Below are 27,978 nucleotides of genomic sequence, written 5' to 3'. Positions count from 1 at the left end.
AATTTTTGATTTTTTTTTTTTTAATTTTTTTTTTTTTTTTTTTTAGAAAACAAAACCAACAACAGGACTGACCGACAAAGTCGTGGAACAAAAAGACAGGGTGACATTACCAAAGACAGGAACAGAAAGCAAACAGACATCATGACAGTAACACATGCAATGATCCGACGGTGAGCGAGGGGCAGACAGGACTTAAATACAAAACACGTTACATCGATTGAGGTGACACAGGAAGAGAGGGGCGACGCGAACAGAAACTATGGCAACCTAGACACATAGCAAAACTGGGGACGAGACGTGACAAATGTCCCTCGAAATGAAACTTGAAATCACCAAGTTTTGGTTTCCAAGGGTGTTTTTATTCCTCTTCAACGTCTCTCCCATACAGAGCCGCCTTTTTCACGTCCGCACGCCTCTTTCCCGTGCGCGCACGGAGCGCGGTGGTGCGTTTATGGGCAGTCGGAGAAATCAACGCCAACAAAAAAGATTACATCCAGCCTAGTTAAGACCATACCAAAGACTATAAAAATGGGACCCATTGCCTCCCTGCGTGTGTGACGATCATTGGGACTTAAAAAAAATTAAATAAAATAAATAAATCATAAAGAAAAATTCATAAAAATTGGGTGCATATTATACATGGGTACAGGCTTTTTTTCAGCATCAGCATGCCATTTTTAGGGTGCGTATTATACATGGGGGCGCACTATACACGGAAAAAAACGGTAATTCAGGAGGCAAGGTTGAAATCTTCTTTGCGAGTTGCATACTTTGGATCCGAATCTGACGTGGGGCCGTGGTACTAGTACTAATATTACTAATATTACTGCTCCTTGCTCAAGCTGTACCTGCCTCATCGTGCTGATTGCCAATTAAAATCTGAACGCTGTCCTTCCTATCAGTTGTTTCATGATAACGCCTGTGTACAGTTACCGTATAACGACTCTGTGGAGCGCGTGTGCCAAATTGTCAGAAGGAACAGAGAAAGGTATGAGAAATACAGTCGAGACATTGACAACGCCATCCAAGAGGTGGAGGAGAGTGGGCTCGTCATAAACGAATGGTGCCACCTGGCTCCCGAGAGTGAGTTGCAAAGACTCGAATGCGTTGAGGAAATGAACGCGAGAGATGAACCGAACGACAACGTGGAGGAAAATGTCCCGGACTATAACGTCAGGTCCAAAACAACGCAAATGTCCATCGTGACAGAGGCTGCAGCCATCGATCCCGCAGTGTTACGCGCCATGTATCGTAACCTGAACCAAAAGCAAGCGTCCGTCTTCTACAAGGTCAGAGATTGGTGCATAAAACGTGTGTGTAGCTCAAAGCCCATTGAGCAGTTCTTCTACCACATCAACGGTGGCGCCGGGACCGGCAAATCCAATCTGATCAAGTGTATCCACGCAGAGGCTACCAAAATACTGCAGAGACTACCACGACTGGCTGAGGAGGCCGACATTTCCAAGCAAACGGTTGTTCTCGCAGCTTTCACTGGCACGGCGGCGTTCAACATTTCCGGGGCAACGTTGCATTGTCTACTCAAACTGCCGAGAAGTCTCAAACCCCCGTACCACGGGCTGGGCAATAAACTGGACGAAGTCAGAGCCGAGCTGTCCATCGCCGAAATACTCATCATCAATGAGATTTCCATGGTGTCGAAAGACCTCTTTGCCTACGTGAATGCCAGGTTGAAACAAATCAAAGGAATTAATTTACCTTTCGGTGGCATGTCTGTTCTTGCTGTTGGAGATTTCTTTCAGCTCCCTCCCGTGAGACAGTCCAAACCTCTGTGCGTGTACGATCCTACGCGGCTGGACCACTGGCGTGACGACTTCAAAAAGATCACGCTCACCGCCATCATGAGGCAGAAAGACGATGTCGCCTTTGCCGAACTGCTAAACCGACTCCGCGTCAAAGAAAAGTCAGATGAACTGTCGGAAATGGACAGAGCTCTCCTTGCCACGAGGTACACTTCCCCAGAAATGTGTCCAAAGCATATTCTGCATGTTTTTGCCACCAATAGACAGGTGGATGGCCATAACTCTGCGATGCTGGAACTGTTTCATAAGGACATTGTGCAGATTGACGCGGATGACTACAAGAAAGACAAAGGAACTGGCAGAATGGCAAGGCAAGCTTCCCCTGTGCAAGGCGCTAAGAATGAGCTCCCGGACTCAATCAAAGTTGCCTTGGGTGCTCGTGTTATGATCACACGGAACGTTGATGTTCAATCAGGTCTGTGCAACGGGATGTTTGCAAAAGTTGTCAAATTGGTGAACTATCCAAATGAAGCCCGTGTCCAGAAACTTGGCTTGGAACTCGATCATGTGAGTAACACAGCGCGTGCTGCTAACCCCGTGTACATTGACAGACTGGAGGAGAAGCTGAACAAGGCTGGAGTGACGCGCCGACAGTTTCCCATCAAGCTTGCTTTTGCCTGCACGATCCACAAGGTACAAGGCATGACAACGTCACAGGCTGCAGTTTCGCTGAAAGGTGTTTTCGAACACGGCATGGGGTACGTAGCTCTGAGTAGAGTGACTTCGCTCAGTGGTCTGCATATTCTGCATATGGATGAGAGAAGGCTTCATGCAAATCCACAAATCACTGCTGCTCTTGCTGAGATGGCAGAGGATTCTTTGGAGAGCGTCATGCCCCTCCTTCACGTGATGCCGTCGGTAGATCGGGCAAATCACCTGGTTGTCGTCCATCATAACACCGAAGGGCTGTCTTGTCACGTGCAAGATATCGTGTCTCATCACGAACTGCTTTTCGCTGATGTTTTGTGCTTCACAGAGACACACCTCCAAGGATCAGTGGCCGATGGACGTGCTTGTTTGGAAGGCTACACGATGTTTTGCAGGAACCGAAGTGATTCTTACACAAACTGTCCTGACTTGGCTACAAAACGTGGTGGCGGCGTAGGTATTTGTGTCAAAAGTCACATCGCGGCCCAGGAAAAGAAATACGTTCAGGGTGTGACCGACATTGAATTTGTTGTGGTGATGTTGGGATCACCGATGTTTGAGTGATGTTCCAGTTATTTATTTTCTTTCTGTGTGTTCGCAATTGTCATGGTGATTGTTCTGGTGTTTTTTTAACTCGGCTGTATGTATTTGTTTGTTCACGCTGATTTCTCCGACTGCCCGAAATTTTCCATATTCTCAGTTTATGTGTATATCTGTCATCTCAGGGACACGAAGAAAGAATCCGATCTGGCGAAAGCCCGTGCGGCTCTGGACTCAGAGGCCACAGAGCGTGAACGTCTGCAGGTGAAGTTGTCCAAGCTGAAGATTGATTTTGACGAGCTGGAAGCAAGGTGAGGCCCGCCCGGCCATTTTATCAAAAATATGCCAACAACAAAATGGATAGTGGATATTAGTGCTGACACAATTGCTTTGCTGCTGGGGCCACACCCCAAGGAAAATCCTCCTCGTGACTAATTGCAGCTCAATTGGACTTTCAGTTAACCATCCCATATGTGGGACTCACGATGGGATCACCGGTGTTTGAGTGATGTTCCAGTTATTTATTTTCTTTCTGTGTGTTCGCATTTGTCATGGTGATAATACTAGCCAACTTACATTGGCTCCCGGTCCATTTAAGATGTGACTTCAAGGTTCTTCTACTAACCTATAAATCGCTGCATGGCTTAGCGCCTTCATATCTCGTCGACCTAGTTGTTCCTTATGTTCCGTCTCGTAACCTTCGTTCGCAAAACGCTACCCTTTTAGCGACACTGAGGGCCAAGAAAATGTCTGCAGGCTCTAGAGCATTGTCTATTCGGGCTCCAGAGCTTTGGAATGCCCTACCAATGGATATTAGGACTGCTACCTCAGTAGAAACATTTAAGACACGTTTAAAGACACATTTCTATGACATGGCCTTTAACTAACCTGTAGTGGCCGATTCGGCTGGAGTTTGTTTTCTCTCCCTCTCCAGCCCCTCCCTCCCCCCTCCCCGGCCGGGGAGGTGGTTAGGTGGCACCCATGCTGACAGCGGCTTTCTGGATTCTCGTGGGCCAATTCAGGATGGGGGAACTGCAGCTCAACCTCCTCGAACACACTGCCAGGACAATTGAGGGCTCCTTCGGCAGCCCTCTGCTATGACATGGACATCCACTTTTTATTTAATTGATTTTCATGTTGTATCATTTGTGCCCTCTCTGCATCCATTTCAACCTGGTGATCCTGAAAGGGGGATCCTTCCATCTGTGGTCCCTTCTCAAGGTTTCTCATTTTCCCCTGGTAGGGGTTTTTAAGTTTTTCCTTGCCCTTTTGGGAGCTTAAGATCAGGGGATGCTTTGAGAATAATTGTCAATTTCTGTCTATGTGAAGCCCTTTGAGACTGCTTGTGATTTAGGGCTATACAAATAAACTTGACTTGACTTGATTGTTCTGGTGTTTTTTTAACTCGGCTGTATGTATTTGTTTGTTCACGCTGATTTCTCCGACTGCCCGAAATTTTCCATATTCTCAGTTTATGTGTATATCTGTCATCACAGGGACACGAAGAAAGAATCCAATCTGGCGAAAGCCCGTGCGGCTCTGGACTCAGAGGCCACAGAGCGTGAACGTCTGCAGGTGAAGTTGTCCAAGCTGAAGATTGATTTTGACGAGCTGGAAGCAAGGTGAGGCCATTTTATCAAAAATATGCCAACAACAAAATGGATAGTGGATATTAGTGCTGACATAATTGCTTTGCTGCTGGGGCCACACCCCAAGGAAAATCCTCCTCGTGACTAATTGCAGCTCAATTGGACTTTCAGTTAACCATCCCATAGTCGCACATCAATATAAATAGCGCATTTGACTGCGTCGAGGGTTTAATACTGTTTTTGCTCAGGAAGTCGCATCACATTCAAATCCTTAAAGATGAGCTGGAGTTTGAAAAGAAGCTGCATTCCGCGGTCGGTAATTACCATCACTATCGCTTATTTAATTAATGAAAATAAAGCTGAGTCATTCTCACGTCTCACGTAGGACTTGCGCATGGTCCAAAGCCAGCACGAGTCTCGCATGGTGGAGTTGGAAGCCGGCCAAAAAGTGAAAGATCTGGAGGAGGCTCTGTCTACAGAGAGGGAGCGGACCCAGAACAAGGAGGAGAGGTCTTTTTACAGCTTTAGAACATACCACAACGTTTGCTCTCATAGCAATTAATGTCTCCACGTTTGTCCCCAGGGTACGCCAAACCATGTCGGCCAGCAAAAAGAGGAAACGTCCGAAGGACAGCGAGGGTTTGAGCTCGGGCGGATGCAATGTGCCTCGTCCTAAAATCGCCCAGCAGGTCACTGTGGATGAGCAGCAGGTCACTGTGGATGAGCAGCAGGTCACTCTGGATGAGGTGGACTCGTACGGCAAATATGTCAGACTCCGCAATACAGTTGATGAGGTCAGTGGATGTGTCACAGGGGAACATCTTACGAAATTTGCACATTTTCCAGTAACGACTAACCTGTTGAGATCAATTTCAACTATTAGGATCAGAATTTGGGGAACTGGCAGGTGAAGCTCCAGATTGGATCTTCTGCTCCCATCGTATTCAAGTTTGCCGCAGAATTCATCCTGAAGGCCCACGAGAGTGTCACGGTAATCAATCTTATCTGGAAGATCTCAGATACAAGGTGCTCAATATTTCAATTACCTTTACATGCATCAGATCTGGGCGGCTGACGGTGGCCGAAACCACAATCCTCCCTCTGATCTAGTCTGGGAGACACAGTCCAACTGGGGACCCGTAGGCCAGGTCCACTTTACCTTGATCAACGCCAACGGAGAGGTGACACATCTTTCAAGCGACAAGAAGCAATATTTCTCTTTTGACGTCCGTTTTTCTTCTGGGAAATAAGGATGAGCAAAGCCACTGGCGCACGTTTGGAAGATGATGATGGAAATTCCACTTCCACCGTGGGATAGAGGAAATGGAATTTCGGTTTCTTGTGTGTCTTGACATATGAAGGGATTGACAATAAAGCAGACTTTGACTTTTGACATGGTCACATTATAAAAATATTGTATAACAATACAATTAAATGGGCTTTTTTTTAATAAAATCTGCTCCGACCTGTTGTGAAATTTAATTGAAATAATTGAAATAAAATTGTTGTTCTTCAAAAATGATTGAATTTGTCTTTTTTTCATTCTGTGTAATTACAGTCTGCTGTATGCACCAAAAAAGAAAAGAGTGTAATATCGGTTTCATCAGTATATAATTGAAACCGGAAGGTATTCGGAAATCCCTGCGGTCAGTAGAATATATAACGGCTGTGCAATGAGAAGTCAAGACATGTTCCACGAGAGCAGGCGGTCAAGGCAAGAGTAATCTCGACGCAACATGCCCAACATGTGTAAGTCAGTGATGAATGTTTCCTGAATTTTCTTCCTCTTTTGCCATTCATTCATGATTTTCTTCTGCTTCCGCATTAGACACGCAAATTCTCGCGGTGGGCTTGGTGGCTTTTCTAGTACTGCGAGCCAATGGCGCTCCGTTGACAGAAGCGACCACCGTCTTGCCATCAAGCGACACCTCAAGTGAGGAGGAAACGGCGCCCTCTGACCTGCTGACCTCTGCTCATGTTTGGGACTCGGTTCTGGGTACCGCTAAAGAACACCAGAAAGCTGTAAGTGGAAATTCAGAAAGCACCTTCATTGTCTTCTCCTGGCTGTAAAACATATCTGACTTGTGACTAATTTCAATATCAGTTTGATGATGAATTCCAAAACAATGTCAACTTTCATTTACTGGAGCACTACAAAGCACCTCAGTTTCCAGCAAACTGCCCCAGCTCCAACTTTAGCAAGGTAAGAACCAGAAATGGAAAACCACCAGAGGTGGGAGAAAATACAGACACTGACACTTTCCATAATTGTTTGCTAGCATCGGCTTGACTTTTATGCGTAGGTTGAATAGATATTTGTTTTTTAACTGACCTAAATATTCTTTTTTCCAGGAGGCTTGCCTGCACAGGCTGGCCCAAGGTCTGTCAACTTACATAATTCTTCTCAAGCACGTGGAGAAGGAATATCCCGGCAGTAAAATTCTGTCTGAGGCCAAACACTACTCTGAACTCCTGCTCTACAATATCAAACAAAAGGTTGGCCAGTGTGACAATTTAGGGATAGGAAATGAATTTTGCTGTTACTATAATACCTATTTTGACATTGTGTTGCTTACTCTTGTCCGGCAGATGAAAAAACCAGAAGAGGTCACAGGCCTGAGTAGCAACGAGGAAGAGAGCCTATTGAGGTCACTGTACCACCCCGATGCTTTCCACAGAAAGATGACGGCGCACAACATCCTGCGGAAGCTCTACATCTTCATTGTTGACGGCGAGAGGGCGCTGAGGCGCAAAGAACGGCGAAGGGGAAAACATGCCAAGGTCTTCGCCATGTTTAGTTTATTGCGGTAGTCACGTCCGCCACTGAAGCCCGTCGGAAATGTTGGGCAAAACATGAAGTGAATTAAGTTGTTGGCTCTGCACTGACGTGTCGTAACCCACTGACGGATTGATGATGTATTTGTTTTTGCATGACGCACTGAGTTTTTTAAATTTTTTATTCTGTAGATAATCTATTTATTGCTCATTCAAAAAAGCCATTGTGAATCTAAGACCTTATTTATTGCAAACAGTCGTATGAATTATTTAAAGAAGATATTTATTACATATTATTGTTTTTATACTTGAAGGCATGATAATTATATTTATTTTTTAAACGGAATGTATTTTTAAAACATGAATAAAACTATTTGCTTACTTGTGAATTGAACTGCTTGATTTATAACACTTTGGCAGGTGTCTTTTGAGAATTTCACTTATTAGATTGAACTACAGAAATCTCTTTTTCTGAGATTCAAAGACATCGTATATATATATATATATATATATTTGCAAAACTGAAATATCGTAAGGCCACTTATGGGCTTTACTGTCAGACATTTATTGACAAAAACATGGAACAGACTTCAAGACAATGTCGTAACAATAACAAATAAATATCTCAGACCAAATTGACTTTCAGGTGGCCAACTCGTCGTGGTCTTCGGGTGGAGGTTGTTGATGCAGGTGCACGTCATCCTTCTTCAACCCCAAAGTAAACTGAAACGAAGCAAAAACAGCCAACGATACATATGTCATTGTTGTTTTTGACTTAATCTGCCATTTTTTTTAAGGTTCTCTTTCTACATATTTACCAAACACAAGCGATACATTAACTTCAATACAAAAAAAGGGCACTACCTCAAATACAACTTTGACTGAAATGGTAGTCATTCAATAAATAAATATACGCACATTTTCTTTTTCAAATTGCAGCCTTTGCGGTTTTGAAAATTGCAGTTGATCACATTGCAACGTCGACTTGAATTCTATTCATCTCTCAGTTTTAATGCACAGACAGACACACGAGAGAAAACGCTGACACAGAAGCAGTGGATGACGCAAATCAGTGTTGCCGCAAGCAGACCTGTTGCTGAGATTGTCTCATGTGTTGAGACGAGCGACACTAGACGGTGTTCAGGTGAACGTCACCACCAAGAATTTACCGATAACGACAGTGGAGTGGTTTTCACTACAGGTAAACAGCTGGCAAATGTGACAAAAATTCCAAAATCTCGTAGAGAAAAGTTCCTACGACAAATAAAAGCACAAGAAAAGTTAAAAGAAAAATTGGAAGTGAGACGTAAAAAACAGGAACTAAAGAGAATGATGAAAAACTCTAAAGAGAGGGAACAGTACAGTCAAATTGCAGAGGTAAGACAAAGGAAATTGGGTTATATTAGAACCCGTTATCAACAGGACAAGCGTTTTTGTGCCAAACAAAAGTCCTATTTTACACAACGTTGTCAGACGGATCATGAGTTTAAGAAGAAAAACCTTTCCCGTTTCTCACGTCGTTATAGGACAGATGAGTGTTTTACGATGAGACGACGCACTTACATCACAGAACGTTACCGTGACGATGTTGGGTTTCGAAACAGGCAGCGCTCTTACATGACACGCCGTTATTTAAACAACCCTGAATTCCGATTAAAACATCAGGAAATCATGAGGCGCATAATGGCAAAAAAATGTGATTCACTGAAGACCAAAACAATGCGCAGAGTAAGTACGCTTTTGAAAAAATACTAAGTCATAAACCGACTATGTAGGGAGCGAAATGACTGTGTGCTCGTGAAAGCTGTTGAGGTATTCAAAGCCCAAATTAAGAATGGCCCCACATTTGTCTGCACTGTTTGCCACAGAGCATTGTTTCCGAACCAAGTACGCGCTTGTCAACGTAGATTTTATAAGAAAAACAGACATGTTGTTGCAAGTTGTCTCACGGGACAATTTGTCCATATCTGTAATGATGAATGTCAGGCCTCGTGCAGCGTACCAGCTGAAAGAAAACTGGAGTGGATATGTCACACTTGCTATAGTCACCTCAAAGATGGTAAAATGCCTGCACTTGCTGTTGCGAACAATCTCACACTCTCTGATATTCCAAAGGAACTGTGTGGATTGAACATACTGGAGAGACACCTCATTTCCAAATGCATATCATTTGCCAAAATTGTACCTCTTCCCAAAGGTCAACAACGAGCCATTCGTGGAAATGTGGTGTGCGTGCCATCGGAAGTACAAGAGACGGTCAATGTCTTGCCCAGACTAAGAAGTAAGTCACAGATGTTGAGAGTGAAACTGAAGAGACGGCTTTGCTACAAAGGCCATCAGTTTTTTCAAACTGTCACTTGGTCTAAGCTAATGAGCGCTCTGATGAAACTGAAACAAGTCCATCCACAGTACAGAGACATAACCATTCGCGATGATGCGGACCTTTGCGACCCAACCCTCACTGACGATGAGAGCAGCTCCGATGAAACGCAAATGAGCGACAGTGAGTACAATGAGGAAGCTCTGGAGGAGATGTACAGATTTGAAAGTGATGCTCTGTGTGGGATGAACAGTGACTCTCAACATGACAACAGTGGTAACAAACAGCAACAAGAAAATTCGGAAGACGGTGATCAACCAAATGGTGGAGTGATACTTGAATCATGTCTCCAACCCAATGATGTGGCAGAGGAAATTATGAGTTTTACAGAGGGCATTTATTGTGTTGCTCCTGCAGAAAGAAACAACCCAGTAAGTTTTTTCAAGACTCCCAAGCTTGAGGCCATGGCTTTTCCGGTGCAGTTTCCCACTGGTCAGAACACCCTCGATGAAGAGAGAGCAATAAAACTCACACCAAGCAAATATTTCCAAACCCGTCTGTGTTGCGTGGATGAACGCTTTGCTCGAGATACCAACTACTTGTTCTTTGCCCAGTTTGTGACTGAAATTTACCAGGCAACGTCGAGCATGACAATACAGCTGCGCAAAGGTAAGCCTTTTACCAGGGATGGTCGAAGGATAAACAATGCCATGCTTCAGGACAAACGTGAAGTTGAGAAACTGGTGCGCAGCAAAGATGCTGTCCGATCCATGACACCGCTGAGAGGTACGCCGGCCTATTGGGAGAAAACCACCAAAGATCTTTTTGCTATGATCCGGCAGCTGGGCACACCCACGTTCTTTTGCACATTTTCTGCTGCCGAAATGCGTTGGGAAGAGGTCATCACCGCCATCAAAGCGCAACAAGGTGAAGTAGTGAATTTCGCCCAACTTGACTGGGCTACCAAGTGTGAGATCCTACGCAGCAATCCTGTGACGACGATGCGCATGTTTGACAAGCGTGTGGAAGCTCTGTTCAGAGATTTGATCCTCTCTCCGGCGCAACCGATTGGTGAGGTCGTCGACTACTTTTACCGACTGGAGTTTCAACACAGAGGAAGTCCTCACATTCATTGCCTCATATGGGTTCGAGGTGCCCCTGTATTTGAGGAAGCCACGGATGGAGCCATCTGTCATTTTGTGTCTCGCTACATCTCGGCCGAGCTGCCGGACCCGCAGAAGGAACCGGAATTGTACAAAAAGGTCACAGAGGTTCAGATGCACAGCAAAAGTCACTCCAAATCGTGCGTCAAACACCAAGGTGCAAATTCCCGCTTTGGATTCCCCAAACAACCGTGCGATGAAACAATGATCGTCAGACCTGCGCCCGTCGACGACGACAATCGAGATCAACGCAATGACGATCGGTTGGCGTCGAATGCCAAGCTTGTTCCCGTGCTAAATCTGCTGAATGAGCCTGAAACGGCATCCCTGACTTTGCCTCAGCTACTGGCTAAACGTAAGCTCACCGGTGACGAGTACATGAACTGTTTGCGCATGACGGCCTCGTCGAGTTCTGTCGTGCTTAAGCGAGAACCGAAAGACTGCTGGGTCAACAACTACAACCGCCATTTGCTTCTTGCCTGGGATGGAAACCTGGACATCCAATACATCCTGAATGCCTACTCTTGCATCGCATACATCTGCAGCTACATCAGCAAGGCTGAACACGGTCTGAGCCAATACCTGAAATCGGTCATTGAAAACTCCCGCTGCGCGAATGTCAACGAGAGCGATGAAATGAAGCAAATTATGCAAGCGTACTCCAAGAAAAGAGAAGTGAGTGCTCAGGAATGCGTCGCACGTGCGTGCGGCTTGCATATGAAACAGTCCTCCCGCATGGTGGTATTTGTACAAACGAGTGACAATGCGCTGAAAATGAGTTATCCTCTCTCGCTCCTTGAGGGCAAAACGCAGGAATCTCATGAAGTGTGGATGACTGGCCTGCCGGAAAAATACAAATCCAGACCTCAAACAGAGGAATTTGAAGTCATGTGCTTGGCTGATTTTGCATCAATGTGCAGAATTGTTTATGGCAAACAAGCCAAAGGTAAGAATGTTTTGCCTCTGCTGAACGACATGGGCTTTGTCCAGAAAATAACAGAAAAACATGCGGTCATCAAATACTGCAAATACTCTGAACAAAAGAATCCGGAGGAATATTACTGCTCCTTGCTCAAGCTGTACCTGCCTCATCGTGCTGATTGCCAATTAAAATCTGAACGCTGTCCTTCCTATCAGTTGTTTCATGATAACGCCTGTGTACAGTTACCGTATAACGACTCTGTGGAGCGCGTGTGCCAAATTGTCAGAAGGAACAGAGAAAGGTATGAGAAATACAGTCGAGACATTGACAACGCCATCCAAGAGGTGGAGGAGAGTGGGCTCGTCATAAACGAATGGTGCCACCTGGCTCCCGAGAGTGAGTTGCAAAGACTCGAATGCGTTGAGGAAATGAACGCGAGAGATGAACCGAACGACAACGTGGAGGAAAATGTCCCGGACTATAACGTCAGGTCCAAAACAACGCAAATGTCCATCGTGACAGAGGCTGCAGCCATCGATCCTGCAGTGTTACGCGACATGTATCGTAACCTGAACCAAAAGCAAGCGTCCGTCTTCTACAAGGTCAGAGATTGGTGCATAAAACGTGTGTGTAGCTCAAAGCCCATTGAGCAGTTCTTCTACCACATCAACGGTGGCGCCGGGACCGGCAAATCGCATCTGATCAAGTGTATCCACGCAGAGGCTACCAAAATACTGCAGAGACTACCACGACTGGCTGAGGAGGCCGACATTTCCAAGCAAACGGTTGTTCTCGCAGCTTTCACTGGCACGGCGGCGTTCAACATTTCCGGGGCAACGTTGCATTGTCTACTCAAACTGCCGAGAAGTCTCAAACCCCCGTACCACGGCTGGGCAATAAACTGGACGAAGTCAGAGCCGAGCTGTCCATCGCCGAAATACTCATCATCGATGAGATTTCCATGGTGTCGAAAGACCTCTTTGCCTACGTGAATGCCAGGTTGAAACAAATCAAAGGAATTAATTTACCTTTCGGTGGCATGTCTGTTCTTGCTGTTGGAGATTTCTTTCAGCTCCCTCCCGTGAGACAGTCCAAACCTCTGTGCGTGTACGATCCTACGCGGCTGGACCACTGGCGTGACGACTTCAAAAAGATCACGCTCACCGCCATCATGAGGCAGAAAGACGATGTCGCCTTTGCCGAACTGCTGAACCGACTCCGCGTCAAAGAAAAGTCAGATGAACTGTCGGAAATTCAAGATTCAAGATTCAAGAGTTTTTTATTCGCCATGTTGAGCGTGCCAAACAAGGAATTTGACTTCGGTAGAAACACACCCTCTGTTCAACATTTAGGTGACTAACAACATTCAGGACATGTGAATAATGCAAAAACAGTGTAGACAAATTCAAGAAGGTGTGAGGAGCAGGATGTTATTGCACAGTAATGTCTCTGAGACTCTATGAGTGGTGTGAGTTCATCAGAGCAACAGCCTGGGGGAAGAAGCTGTCTCTGTGTCTGCTGGTTTTGGCGTACCGAGCTCTATAACGCCGTCCGGAGGGGAGTAGTTCAAACAGACTGCAACCCGGGTGAGAAGGGTCTGTAGAGATGTTCCTTGCCCGATTCCTGGTCCTGGACAGGTACAAGTCTTGGATAGATGGGAGGTTGATTCCAATGATCTTTTCTGCAGTTCTGATTGTCCGTTGTAGTCTGTGCTTGTCTTGTTTGGAGGCCGATCCAAACCAGACAGTGATGGAGGTGCAGAGGACAGACTGGATGATGGCAGTGTAGAAGGTCTTCAGAAGCTCTCGCGGCAGGTTGAACTTCTTGAGCTGTCTCAGGAAGTACAGCCTCTGCTGGGCCTTCTTCCGGACAGAGTCTATGTGGCCGGTCCATTTCAGGTCCCGAGAGATTGTGGTTCCCAGGAACTTGAAGGTGTCTGTGGAAAGAATAGTATTACTGCGGATAGTGAGGGGTAAAAGTGGTGAAGGGTCTCGCCTGAAATCCACTGTCATCTCCACGGTCTTGAGCGGGTTCAGCTCCAGATGGTTTTGACTGCACCAGTGGACCAGCCGCTCCACCTCCTGTCTGTACGCAGTCTCATCACCGTCCTGGATCAGTCCGATGAGAGTGGTGTCGTCTGCATACTTCAGGAGCTTCACACGAGAGTCACCTGAGGAGAAATCATTGGTGTAGAGGGAGAAGAGCAGTGGGGAGAGGACGCACCCCTGAGGGGCTCCAGTGTTGGTGGTCCGGGTGTCAGATGTGGTGCCCCCCAGCCTCACACGCTGTCTCCTGTTGGTCAGGAAGCTGGTGATCCACTGACAGGTGGAGGCAGGCACCGCAAGCTGGATGAGCTTCTGTTGGAGGATGTCAGGGGCGATGGTGTTGAACGCCGAGCTGAAGTCCACGAACAGGATCCTGGCGTACGTTCCTGGGGTGTCCAGGTGGTGCAGGATGTAGTGCAGTCCCATGTTGACCGCATCATCCACTGACCTGTTTGCCCGGTAGGCAAACTGGAGGGGATCAAGCAGGGGGCCCGTGACCTCCTTCAGGTGGTTCAGCACTAGCCTCTCGAACGATTTCATGACCACAGATGTCAGTGCGACGGGTCTATAGTCATTCAGACCTGTGATGGCGGGCTTCTTGGCTACTGGAACGATGGTGGAGCTCTTGAAGCACGAGGGCACCTCACACAGCTCCAGAGAACGGTTGAAGATCCGTGCAAAGGTGGGCGCCAGCTGCTCAGCGCAGACTTTCAAGCAGGAAGGTGACACGCCGTCTGGGCCCGGTGCCTTCCTGGTCTTTTGTCTCCGGAACATCTGGCGCACTTCCTCCTCGCGGACCTGGAGTGCGGGCGCGGGCTCTGCAAGAGAGTGAGTGGGTGACAACGATGATAGAGGTGTGGACAGAGCAGTTGTGGGGAGAGGTGAGTATGTAGATTGTGTTGCAGGAGGTCCCGTTGTGTGGGAGGACCGATCAAACCTGCAGTAGAACTTGTTTAGCTGGTTAGCAAGTCTTGGGCTCTCTACAGGACGGGTGGTTCGTTTCTTGTAGCCCGTGATGCTCTGCAGACCTTTCCACACCGTTGAGGGATCAGGATTGGCAGAGAGGTGTCTCTTCAGGTTCTCCCCGTAACACCTCCTGGCTTTCCTGACCTCTTGGTTCAGCGCGTTTCTGGTCTGCCTGAACAGCTCGCGGTCGCCACTCCTGTAGGCCTCCTCCTTGACTTTGCGCAGCCTCCTGAGGTTCGGTGTAAACCAAGGTTTGTCGTTGTTGTACGTGCAGAAGGTCTTAGTCTGCACACACAGATCCTCACAAAAACTGATGTATGATGTGACAGTGTCAGTGAGTTCATGCAAGTCTGAAGTTGCAGCTTCGAAAGCTCCCCAATCGGTGCAGTCAAAGCAGGCTTGGAGGTCCTGCCTTGACTCCACTGTCCACTTCCTCACAGTCCTCACCACAGGCTTAGAAGTTTTCAGTTTCTGCCTGTAGGCCGGGATCAGATGAATTAGACAGTGGTCCGATAGTCCTAAAGCTGCACGAGCCGCAGAGTGGTATGCATCCTTGATCACGGTGTAGCAGTGGTCCAGAGTCTGTGCCCCTCTGGTGGGACACGTTACGTGCTGTCTGTATCTGGGGAGTTCGTGTGCGAGGTTCGCCCTGTTAAGATCACCTAGAACAATGATTAGTGAATTTGGTAGAAGTTTCTCCATGTCTGTTACCTGGTCAGCCAGCATCTGCGTGGCTTCACTCGGGCGTGCGTGTGGTGGAATGTAAACAGCCGCCATGACAATCGAGGAGAACTCCCGTGGTGAATAGAACGGCCGGCAGTTTATGAAAAGTGTTTCTAGGAGAGGGCTGCAAAACTCTTTCAACACCGTGACTTCAGTACACCAACGTTCATTAATGTAGAAACAGACACCACCTCCCTTTGATTTTCCGGAGAGCTCCGCGCTGCGATCTGCTCGCACTAGCTTGAACCCGGCTAGCTCCACGGCGTGGTGGGGGGTTCGTTCGCTAAGCCACGTTTCCACAAAGCACAGCGCGGCGGATCCGCTGAAGTCCGTGTTCCTTGAAGTGAGGAGCAGCAGTTCATCCATCTTGTTCGCCAGGGAGCGGACATTCGCCAGATGAATTGACGGTAGGGCAGAACGGAACCCTTTCTGCCTCAGCCTTACGAGTGCGCCGGCTCGCTTACCGCGCCGCCGCCGTCGCGCTAGCTTGTGCGCTAGCTTGTACAGCACCGCCGCTCCGGCTAGAATCTCCGACAAACAGTCTGAATCGGAGAGAACAGGAGAGAAAGTACCAGAAGAAGTCTGTCCGATGTTTAACAGAGCTTCTCTGGTAAAAGTGATCCGGGATGGGCAGCAAAGGACACAGAAAACACACAAAATAAGACAGACGAACTGCTGAACCGACTCCGCGTCAAAGAAAAGTCAGATGAACTGTGGGAAATGGACAGAGCTCTCCTTGCCACGAGGTACACTTCCCCAGAAATGTGTCCAAAGCATATTCTGCATGTTTTTGCCACCAATAAACAGGTGGATGGCCATAACTCTGCAATGCTGGAACTGTTTCATAAGGACATTGTGCAGATTGACGCGGATGACTACAAGAAAGACAAAGGAACTGGCAGAATGGCAAGGCAAGCTTCCCCTGTGCAAAGCGCTAAGAATGAGCTCCCGGACTCAATCAAAGTTGCCTTGGGTGCTCGTGTTATGATCACACGGAACGTTGATGTTCAATCAGGTCTGTGCAACGGGATGTTTGCAAAAGTTGTCAAATTGGTGAACTATCCAAATGAAGCCCGTGTCCAGAAACTTGGCTTGGAACTCGATCATGTGAGTAACACAGCGCGTGCTGCTAACCCCGTGTACATTGACAGACTGGAGGAGAAGCTGAACAAGGCTGGAGTGACGCGCCGACAGTTTCCCATCAAGCTTGCTTTTGCCTGCACGAGCCACAAGGTACAAGGCATGACAACGTCACAGGCTGCAGTTTCGCTGAAAGGTGTTTTCGAACACGGCATGGGGTACGTAGCTCTGAGTAGAGTGACTTCGCTCAGTGGTCTGCATATTCTGCATATGGATGAGAGAAGGCTTCATGCAAATCCACAAATCACTGCTGCTCTTGCTGAGATGGCAGAGGATTCTTTGGAGAGCGTCATGCCCCTCCTTCACGTGATGCCGTCGGTAGATCGGGCAAATCACCTGGTTGTCGTCCATCATAACACCGAAGGGCTGTCTTGTCACGTGCAAGATATCGTGTCTCATCACGAACTGCTTTTCGCTGATGTTTTGTGCTTCACAGAGACACACCTCCAAGGATCAGTGGCCGATGGACGTGCTTGCTTGGAAGGCTACACGATGTTTTGCAGGAACCGAAGTGATTCTTACACAAACTGTCCTGACTTGGCTACAAAACGTGGTGGCGGCGTAGGTATTTGTGTCAAAAGTCACATCGCGGCCCAGGAAAAGAAATACGTTCAGGGTGTGACCGACATTGAATTTGTTGTGGTGATGTTGGGATCACCGGTGTTTGAGTGATGTTCCAGTTATTTATTTTCTTTCTGTGTGTTCGCAATTGTCATGGTGATTGTTCTGGTGTTTTTTAACTCGGCTGTATGTATTTGTTTGTTCACGCTGATTTCTCCGACTGCCCGAAATTTTCCATATTCTCAGTTTATGTGTATATCTGTCATCTCAGGGACACGAAGAAAAAATCCGATCTGGCGAAAGCCCGTGCGGCTCTGGACTCAGAGGCCACAGAGCGTGAACGTCTGCAGGTGAAGTTGTCCAAGCTGAAGATTGATTTTGACGAGCTGGAAGCAAGGTGAGGCCCGCCCGGCCATTTTATCAAAAATATGCCAACAACAAAATGGATAGTGGATATTAGTGCTGACACAATTGCTTTGCTGCTGGGGCCACACCCCAAGGAAAATCCTCCTCGTGACTAATTGCAGCTCAATTGGACTTTCAGTTAACCATCCCATATGTGGGACTCACGATGGGATCACCGGTGTTTGAGTGATGTTCCAGTTATTTATTTTCTTTCTGTGTGTTCGCATTTGTCATGGTGATAATACTAGCCAACTTACATTGGCTCCCGGTCCATTTAAGATGTGACTTCAAGGTTCTTCTACTAACCTATAAATCGCTGCATGGCTTAGCGCCTTCATATCTCGTCGACCTAGTTGTTCCTTATGTTCCGTCTCGTAACCTTCGTTCGCAAAACGCTACCCTTTTAGCGACACCGAGGGCCAAGAAAATGTCTGCAGGCTCTAGAGCATTTTCTATTCGGGCTCCAGAGCTTTGGAATGCCCTACCAATGGATATTAGGACTGCTACCTCAGTAGAAACATTTAAGACACGTTTAAAGACACATTTCTATGACATGGCCTTTAACTAACCTGTAGTGGCCGATTCGGCTGGAGTTTGTTTTCTCTCCCTCTCCACCCCCTCCCTCCCCCCTCCCCGGGCGGGGAGGTGGTTAGGTGGCACCCATGCTGACAGCGGCTATCTGGATTCTCGTGGGCCAATTCAGGGTGGGGGAACTGCAGCTCAACCTCCTCGAAGACACTGCCAGGACAATTGAGGGCTCCTTCGGCAGCCCTCTGCTATGACATGGACATCCACTTTTTATTTAATTGATTTTCATGTTGTACCATTTGTGCCCTCTCTGCATCCATTTCAACCTGGTGATCCTGAAAGGGGGATCCTTCCATCTGTGGTCCCTTCTCAAGGTTTCTCATTTTCCCCTGGTAGGGGTTTTTAAGTTTTTCCTTGCCCTTTTGGGAGCTTAAGATCAGGGGATGCTTTGAGAATAATTGTCAATTTCTATGTGAAGCCCTTTGAGACTGCTTGTGATTTAGGGCTATACAAATAAACTTGACTTGACTTGATTGTTCTGGTGTTTTTTTAACTCGGCTGTATGTATTTGTTTGTTCACGCTGATTTCTCCGACTGCCCGAAATTTTCCATATTCTCAGTTTATGTGTATATCTGTCATCACAGGGACACGAAGAAAGAATCCAATCTGGCGAAAGCCCGTGCGGCTCTGGACTCAGAGGCCACAGAGCGTGAACGTCTGCAGGTGAAGTTGTCCAAGCTGAAGATTGATTTTGACGAGCTGGAAGCAAGGTGAGTTCATTTTATCAAAAATATGCCAACAACAAAATGGATAGTGGATATTAGTGCTGACATAATTGCTTTGCTGCTGGGGCCACACCCCAAGGAAAATCCTCCTCGTGACTAATTGCAGCTCAATTGGACTTTCAGTTAACCATCCCATAGTCGCACATCAATATAAATAGCGCATTTGACTGCGTCGAGGGTTTAATACTGTTTTTGCTCAGGAAGTCGCATCACATTCAAATCCTTAAAGATGAGCTGGAGTTTGAAAAGAAGCTGCATTCCGCGGTCGGTAATTACCATCACTATCGCTTATTTAATTAATGAAAATAAAGCTGAGTCATTCTCACGTCTCACGTAGGACTTGCGCATGGTCCAAAGCCAGCACGAGTCTCGCATGGTGGAGTTGGAAGCCGGCCAAAAAGTGAAAGATCTGGAGGAGGCTCTGTCTACAGAGAGGGAGCGGACCCAGAACAAGGAGGAGAGGTCTTTTTACAGCTTTAGAACATACCACAACGTTTGCTCTCATAGCAATTAATGTCTCCACGTTTGTCCCCAGGGTACGCCAAACCATGTCGGCCAGCAAAAAGAGGAAACGTCCGAAGGACAGCGAGGGTTTGAGCTCGGGCGGATGCAATGTGCCTCGTCCTAAAATCGCCCAGCAGGTCACTGTGGATGAGCAGCAGGTCACTGTGGATGAGCAGCAGGTCACTCTGGATGAGGTGGACTCGTACGGCAAATATGTCAGACTCCGCAATACAGTTGATGAGGTCAGTGGATGTGTCACAGGGGAACATCTTACGAAATTTGCACATTTTCCAGTAACGACTAACCTGTTGAGATCAATTTCAACTATTAGGATCAGAATTTGGGGAACTGGCAGGTGAAGCTCCAGATTGGATCTTCTGCTCCCATCGTATTCAAGTTTGCCGCAGAATTCATCCTGAAGGCCCACGAGAGTGTCACGGTAATCAATCTTATCTGGAAGATCTCAGATACAAGGTGCTCAATATTTCAATGACCTTTACATGCATCAGATCTGGGCGGCTGACGCTGGCCGAAACCACAATCCTCCCTCTGATCTAGTCTGGGAGACACAGTCCAACTGGGGACCCGTAGGCCAGGTCCACTTTACCTTGATCAACGCCAACGGAGAGGTGACACATCTTTCAAGCGACAAGAAGCAATATTTCTCTTTTGACGTCCGTTTTTCTTCTGGGAAATAAGGATGAGCAAAGCCACTGGCGCACGTTTGGAAGATGATGATGGAAATTCCACTTCCACCGTGGGATAGAGGAAATGGAATTTCGGTTTCTTGTGTGTCTTGACATATGAAGGGATTGACAATAAAGCAGACTTTGACTTTTGACATGGTCACTGTTAGGGTTTGCAGAATATCTTCATCGTATGATTATGTTGGAATATAACCTGTAATAATTTAACTAGTTTGTCCTGTCTAGACAAAATTAGTTTACCAAAGTGCTAAGATCATTTCAACTTATTGACTAGCTGCAGAGGAAGCAATCAAAGTTGCTTTGTTTACAGAACGTCGTAAAAGGTCCCCTGCTATGCTTTGATCAGCAGGGGACCCCTCTTCACCCAACCTGTGTGTTCCCAAACCCCCACTTTCAACCCCACTTTGTTTCTCTCAATAAATAAGCGCCTGACGAGGCCTGAGTCAGATTTCATTCGACTATCGCTGAGAGCACAGCGACGAGTGAACTCTCCGCCTGCAGGTGTCTAAAACGACTAACTTGTCTCCAGTGTGGTCCTTGCAAAATAAGTTAGAGTGAACACCACCCTAACATTTTTGGTGCAGAAACCCGGGACCCTCATACCCGCCATCTGGCTGACGGAGGAGGACGTGCTGCATTGTCGACAAGCCAGCGTCCTTTATGGGGACCTGGAAAAGAAAGTCCTGGGAAGAGAATTTCTTCGCTGGGCCAGCATCTTAGGTCTGCCTTCGTCTGTCAGAGGTGGTTTGACGGGGTCCCACATTGCAGCGGACCAAGGGAGACAAGTAAGTCATAGAAAAAAGCGCAGATACGGCTTAGGTTTGTCCGAGCTATGAGATACGGCTTTGGTTTGTCCGAGCTATGAGATACGGCTTTGGTTTGTCCTAGCTATGAGATACGGCTTTGGTTTGTCCGAGCTATGAGATACGGCTTTGGTTTGTCCTAGCTATGAGATGCAGCTTTGGTTTGTCCGAGCTATGAGATACGGCTTTGGTGTTTCCAAGCTATGAAACAGCTGGGGTTCAAGTCCCAGTGGAAGGAACGGGCTAAGAAAAAGAACAGAGCGTCTTTTTCTTAAGTGAAGAAGGGCGTGGATTCTTTTTTTTTTGTCCGTTGTTCCAAGCTGTTTGCATGAATGTTGTGTGGTTGAGAGAGTGCGACTGGTAGGATAAACTGACTGCAAAGAGAATTTGGTGGAAGGTCAATTTAAACCTGCATTAGAGACCAACAAGGCGGCAGGCCGCCATTCAATTCAAACTCCAGCTCAAATTTGGACTGTTGGAACTGTGGGAAACGGGGGCACTTGGCGAGAGCGTGTCGTCGTGCAAAACAATACCAATCAAAGGGTGGAGGAAGAGGCAGAGGAAAAGCCAAATTTTCAACATGTCAAGCTTCCCCCCCCCCCTTTTTTGACCGCTCATGCTAATACACAGACATTGTATGCTACATTTAATAGAAATTATTGATTGGTTGTGTTGTAAGATTATACAATCTTCTATATGCAAGCTGAATCTGAGAGATTGAGTTCTTTAAATTTCAAAACAAAGAAAAAACTTAATTTAATTAATTTGCCTGCCGTTTTTATTGTATTGAGTTTTTTTGGGATTAGTGGATTGTTCTATCAGGAACCTTGAATTGAAAATGGTATGTGAATGTTGTGTGGAGTGCTTGGATGAATTGGGACCAATGTGATGGAAAGACTCCTTTTTGGAGACTGTGTGTAAGATGCAAATGAGCATTGATGACTGAATGCCCCACTGAAGGGAAAATACAGGTTGAATGATTGAAGTTGTTGGAGACTGCTATGGGCAAGTAGTTGAGCGAATTTGAAGGAAGAATTATTTTGAGTAAGTTAGATGCTAGGAAGGGAAATAAAAAACCCGAGCAAATACAAACGAAAGAAAAATAAAGGTTGCTTTTGACAAGAGTTGCAAAGAACAGACGAAGAACAGTCCTTGACCCGGCATTTGCGTTTGCCGGTCGTTGATGTGGTTCCCAGACCTGTGTCTTGTGGTTTGTCATTTGTAACGTTTGGCTGTTGTGATCCTCCCAAACAGACATAAGTGATTTGTGCTTTTGTTGTATGTTGTAATTGGTTAGTGGGAGGACTGCTGGAGCTTGCTCCTTCGGTGTCTCACCTGTGCCTTCCTGTCTTCCATTGTCTCCACTTAGACTGGACTGTGGAGGGGGGAGTGTGGTATTGTGGTGTGAGAAGCGTGTAGGAGCCGGCTCCTGTGGTGATTGATATTGTAATTTGATTGTGGGGGAGACTGATGTAGGTGTGGGGCTCTGGACTCTGCGGGTAGCTGTTTGCTGGGTTGGCGCGAGTGGGGGTCGGCGGCATTGATTGTCCCAGTACTGGCCAGGCTGGGATAAATCAGTATGAAAATGCCGCCCCCCCCCCCCCTCTTGCTTCCCTTGCTGTGGCTGCGCGCGGAGTGGGGTCGTACCCACTCCAGGGGTGTGCTGAGTGCGTGGTGGCAAGTGATATTGAAGCAGGGTGATGCCTAGGGAAGGTGTGACAATAGTTGCACGAAGGATAAAAGGCACTGAGGAAAGAAAAAAAAAGAAAAAGAAAAAGTATAACCAACACGTCAAAATAGAGGATGACGTCTGCGCAGCGTTGTTTGTTGGTATTGTTTGTGAGCTGTGTCTCTGCTGTTTTTGTGTTGTCTGTGTGTTGTGTTATGTGTCAAAAGAATGAAATTCGCTAATATAGGTGCACTAAAGAATTTATTTATCTGTAGTCTATCTGATTTGCACCGCAAAACAAAACCGATTTTGTTAAGATAGGAAGGAAAAATAAAAAAATAAAAATAAAAAGCGAGCAATTTGTTTATGGGCAGTAACTGGTCCACGCTCCTTTAGTGCCTAGCCTTGATTAGACAAAATTTGAGAGATCGAAAGAACTTGCTTTCTGGAATTAGATGATGTACAATTATGAAATACCGACATTTCAAAGCTAAATTTAAAATTTGAGAATAAGAGAGCGATTGAGTTTGTTAAAGTTATGGAACTACAACAGTTAACTATTATATTATTTTACCAGCAGTTATTTTTTTTATTTTGTTTATTTTTTTTTATTCGATTGGTGGATTGGGTTGTCACGTTGAGAAAGGAAAGGAAACGATACAAATGGGCAGCTGTATTGAGCCATGGTGTTGTCACGTGCCGTTGACACCTGGCTCAACAGGGGGGATGGAAGGGCAGTTCAGTCAGCTTTATACAACATATGAAGTTGATTCATATTCAAAACGTTTATAAATTTTTTTTGTAGAGCTTGTTTAACATGTGCTTAACACGATCCACAGGGTTATAATGCCTGGTCATAATAGATGCATTCTAAAAATGGATTGAATTGGCTTCAAAATAAACACTGAATGCCTTAACAGTGGCAAAAACGTTATGTAAAGAAATAATAGTTTGTCAACAACTGCTGTAGATGTTAAAGAATGGAATCAATATCTCAAAAATGAATGTGGATAGTTTGTTTACTGATTGTGGAAATGTGCGACAGAGTGTTCTATATAATATCCGTTGAATGGAAGAAAAAGGAAAGAAACCATTGCTTTTAGAGAATGTAGTCAACCAAAATTGTATATGTACCGACATGCCAAGATCTGGGAAAAAGCTGGAAAAGAAAAAAAAAAACAAAAAAAAAAAACATAATGTCTTTAAATTTGAGAGGCGACGATGATCTGACTGACATTGATGCAATTAGAGTCCCCAGAGGAGTTCCTGATTAATAAGAATTAATTGACCAAATTGAAGCGGGATGGGAGTCCTCCATTTGCTGCTGGTGGACGATGAACAAGAACGTTGACAGGATAAATTACATCCATTGCAACATGCAGAAATTGGGCAAACGGACACAAGCGGGACTTGAGGCAGTGCACGAAAAGCTAGCCACGCTTTCCCTAATGTCAATCCAGAACCGCAATGCTCTTGTTATGTTGTTGTCTGGGGAAGGAAGGGTCTGCGCAATGTTCAGGGAACAATGCTGCACCTTTCATCCGGAATGACATCGCCCCTGATGGAAGCCTGACGAAGATGATTGCAAACTTGCAAGCCCTCAACACGAGGATGAAAGAGCACAACAAGTGGATGACTGCTTTTGGGAAGTATAAAGCTCTTGTGTCCTCAATTACTGCTATACTCACCTTGTGTGGATGTTGTTGTATTCCATGTCTCCGTGCTCTGTTTAATCATCTTATCACTACAGCAATCTCGCCCATGGACGACGAGATGGCCCGGGGATGCCTAATGTCTGAACAGCAACATGTTGATGATAACGATGATGATGATGCAATTTTTGCACTTGAGTTTGCAGACTTTTTCTCAGATCTGTGTGTTTCCGAATAATGATGTCGCAACATTTATCCTCTCTGGTGGAAATATTTGTGCGCATACTTGTGATCCGACAACTGAAAATCAAGAGAAGTGGTTGTTTTTGGTAATGTAGAAATTTAGCAAATGTGTGATAAACAGGAGGGAAATGTTGGAATAATTTAAGTGAAGCCTTGGCCTGCCAGACCTGTAGGCCTTGTCTTTACGAGTTTATGGCTTTCCTTTTATCTACGTTCTTCCTCTTTAGTGACAGGGATGTCTTTTGATCCCTGTCAGCCATATATAAAGTCTAGCAAAGGTCTACTTGCATTGTTCCACAGGAAAGCGGCAATAGAAGTTATCTGATCTCATTCGCGGCCAACAACTGGAGAAGAACAGATGGACAGACTCTGCGGGGGTCACGGGCCGACAATGAAGTGCTAGTTCACACCACACTACATTCCTTAGCTAATCAACGTTGCTACAGACACAATCTTCCCTCCCTTTGGTGTAGCAACGCCTCTGTAACCAGGGCAACCAAAACAGTGATGAGAGGAGCAGAACATCTCAAATGACTAATGCAAAGGTTGCAGAAAAGGTGCTGTTTTTTGCTGTTTTCCGGACGTGCTGCTGTCCTTTCGGTGGCGGATCCAGGTCCAGATCACCCCAACGTTCCCAAGAAGGAGGGGGACGGAGCCTGCGTCGACTGGACCCTATAAATTGGTGGAGCGCATCTCAAATGCCGTCCGGCTGGCCGGCAAAGGAGGATCGTGGTATCATCTGTCCCAGTGCGCCCCAGTGAAGGGTTCCTGCAAGGAACCAGACCAGCCATCGACAGTCCCCGCCCCAGTTCATACAGAGGCAGAATAATCCTCTTCCCCCTTGGTGGCCAGGTAGTCCACCCTGAGCCACTGAAGACAACGACCACGCAGCAGACATTCCCGAGTTCTCCCCGGACGGAGCAGATCTGCGAAGGGGGTGAGAATCGTGCTCACCCTCCACCAGTGGGCGTGCCAAGCCCCCAACGGCTGAACAATCACGAGCAATTTTTATCTTGATTGATAACAGTCTGGTCGCCTAAGGCAGAGGGACCGTGTAACTCTTTTCCTGCACATAATCTGGCCGCAGGTTTTTTGAGTTGCACATACTTTGGACTGGAGTATTGTGGGAAAACCTCACCTTCACTGGAAGTTATTGCTTTCATTGTATTTTCTTACTTGCGTTTGATTGATCGAGGTTGACATAATCATATGATAAAACAGGAGGGATATGTTAGGGTTTGCAGAATATCTTCATCGTATGATTATGTTGGAATATAACCTGTAATAATTTAACTAGTTTGTCCTGTCTAGACAAAATTAGTTTACCAAAGTGCTAAGATCATTTCAACTTATTGACTAGCTGCAGAGGAAGCAATCAAAGTTGCTTTGTTTACAGAACGTCGTAAAAGGTCCCCTGCTATGCTTTGATCAGCAGGGGACCCCTCTTCACCCAACCTGTGTGTTCCCAAACCCCCACTTTCAACCCCACTTTGTTTCTCTCAATAAATAAGCGCCTGACGAGGCCTGAGTCAGATTTCATTCGACTATCGCTGAGAGCACAGCGACGAGTGAATTCTCCGCCTGCAGGTGTCTAAAACGACTAACTTGTCTCCAGTGTGGTCCTTGCAAAATAAATTAGAGTGAACACCACCCTAACAGTCACATTATAAAAATATTGTATAACAATACAATTAAATGGGCTTTTTTTTAATAAAATCTGCTCCGACCTGTTGTGAAATTTAATTGAAATAATTGAAATAAAATTGTTGTTCTTCAAAAATGATTGAATTCGTCTTTTTTCATCTGTGTAATTACAGTCTGCTGTATGCACCAAAAAAGAAAAGAGTGTAATATCGGTTTCATCAGTATATAATTGAAACCGGAAGGTATTCGGAAATCCCTGCGGTCAGTAGAATATATAACGGCTGTGCAATGAGAAGTCAAGACATGTTCCACGAGAGCAGGCGGTCAAGGCAAGAGTAATCTCGACGCAACATGCCCAACATGTGTAAGTCAGTGATGAATGTTTCCTGAATTTTCTTCCTCTTTTGCCATTCATTCATGATTTTCTTCTGCTTCCGCATTAGACACGCAAATTCTCGCGGTGGGCTTGGTGGCTTTTCTAGTACTGCGAGCCAATGGCGCTCCGTTGACAAAAGCGACCACCGTCTTGCCATCAAGCGACACCTCAAGTGAGGAGGAAACGGCGCCCTCTGACCTGCTGACCTCTGCTCATGTTTGGGACTCGGTTCTGGGTACCGCTAAAGAACACCAGAAAGCTGTAAGTGGAAATTCAGAAAGCACCTTCATTGTCTTCTCCTGGCTGTAAAACATATCTGACTTGTGACTAATTTCAATATCAGTTTGATGATGAATTCCAAAACAATGTCAACTTTCATTTACTGGAGCACTACAAAGCACCTCAGTTTCCAGCAAACTGCCCCAGCTCCAACTTTAGCAAGGTAAGAACCAGAAATGGAAAACCACCAGAGGTGGGAGAAAATACAGACACTGACACTTTCCATAATTGTTTGCTAGCATCGGCTTGACTTTTATGCGTAGGTTGAATAGATATTTGTTTTTTAACTGACCTAAATATTCTTTTTTCCAGGAGGCTTGCCTGCACAGGCTGGCCCAAGGTCTGTCAACTTACATAATTCTTCTCAAGCACGTGGAGAAGGAATATCCCGGCAGTAAAATTCTGTCTGAGGCCAAACACTACTCTGAACTCCTGCTCTACAATATCAAACAAAAGGTTGGCCAGTGTGACAATTTAGGAATAGGAAATGAATTTTGCTGTTACTATAATACCTATTTTGACATTGTGTTGCTTACTCTTGTCCGGCAGATGAAAAAACCAGAAGAGGTCACAGGCCTGAGTAGCAATGAGGAAGAGAGCCTATTGAGGTCACTGTACCACCCCGATGCTTTCCACAGAAAGATGACGGCGCACAACATCCTGCGGAAGCTCTACATCTTCATTGTTGACGGCGAGAGGGCGCTGAGGCGAAGGGGAAAACATGCCAAGGTCTTCGCCATGTTTAGTTTATTGCGGTAGTCACGTCCGCCACTGAAGCCCGTCGGAAATGTTGGGAAAAACATGAAGTGAATTAAGTTGTTGGCTCTGCACTGACGTGTCGTAACCCACTGACGGATTGATGATGTATTTGTTTTTGCATGACGCACTGAGTTTTTTAAATTTTTTATTCTGTAGATAATCTATTTATTGCTCATTCAAAAAAGCCATTGTGAATCTAAGACCTTATTTATTGCAAACAGTCGTATGAATTATTTAAAGAAGATATTTATTACATATTATTGTTTTTATACTTGAAGGCATGATAATTATATTTATTTTTTAAACGGAATGTATTTTTAAAACATGAATAAAACTATTTGCTTACTTGTGAATTGAACTGCTTGATTTATAACACTTTGGCAGGTGTCTTTTGAGAATTTCACTTTTTAG

The 27,978-nt window shown here is 45.9% G+C and overlaps 1 protein-coding gene across 1 annotated transcript; it reads left to right on the top strand.

The window, feature by feature from the left end:
• Window positions 1-5,071: 5,071 nt before the first annotated feature.
• On the top strand, window positions 5,072-12,537 carry LOC133155392 (lamin-A-like). Its single transcript, XM_061280672.1, has 3 exons — window positions 5,072-5,391; window positions 5,481-5,582; window positions 12,520-12,537. Exons 1-3 carry the CDS (start codon window positions 5,194-5,196, stop codon window positions 12,535-12,537), a joined length of 318 nt encoding a protein of 105 aa, XP_061136656.1. The 5' UTR covers window positions 5,072-5,193.
• The last annotated feature ends 15,441 nt before the right edge of the window (window positions 12,538-27,978 follow it).

Source organism: Syngnathus typhle, linkage group LG6, assembly GCF_033458585.1.
Source record: "Syngnathus typhle isolate RoL2023-S1 ecotype Sweden linkage group LG6, RoL_Styp_1.0, whole genome shotgun sequence".
Taxonomy (NCBI): Eukaryota; Metazoa; Chordata; class Actinopteri; order Syngnathiformes; family Syngnathidae; genus Syngnathus; species Syngnathus typhle.
Note: the sequence above shows the minus strand (reverse complement) of the source record. Positions and strands in the feature narration are given on the sequence as shown.

What these genes read in the sequence shown, in the direction of transcription:
- LOC133155392 (XM_061280672.1), top strand. Translation starts at nt 5,194, where the DNA reads ATGTCGGCCAGCAAAAAGAGGAAACGTCCGAAGGACAGCGAGGGTTTG. An exon ending in TCCGCAATACAGTTGATGAG is followed by an intron (nt 5,392 to 5,480) that starts GTCAGTGGATGT and finishes TTCAACTATTAG; the next exon opens with GATCAGAATTTGGGGAACTG.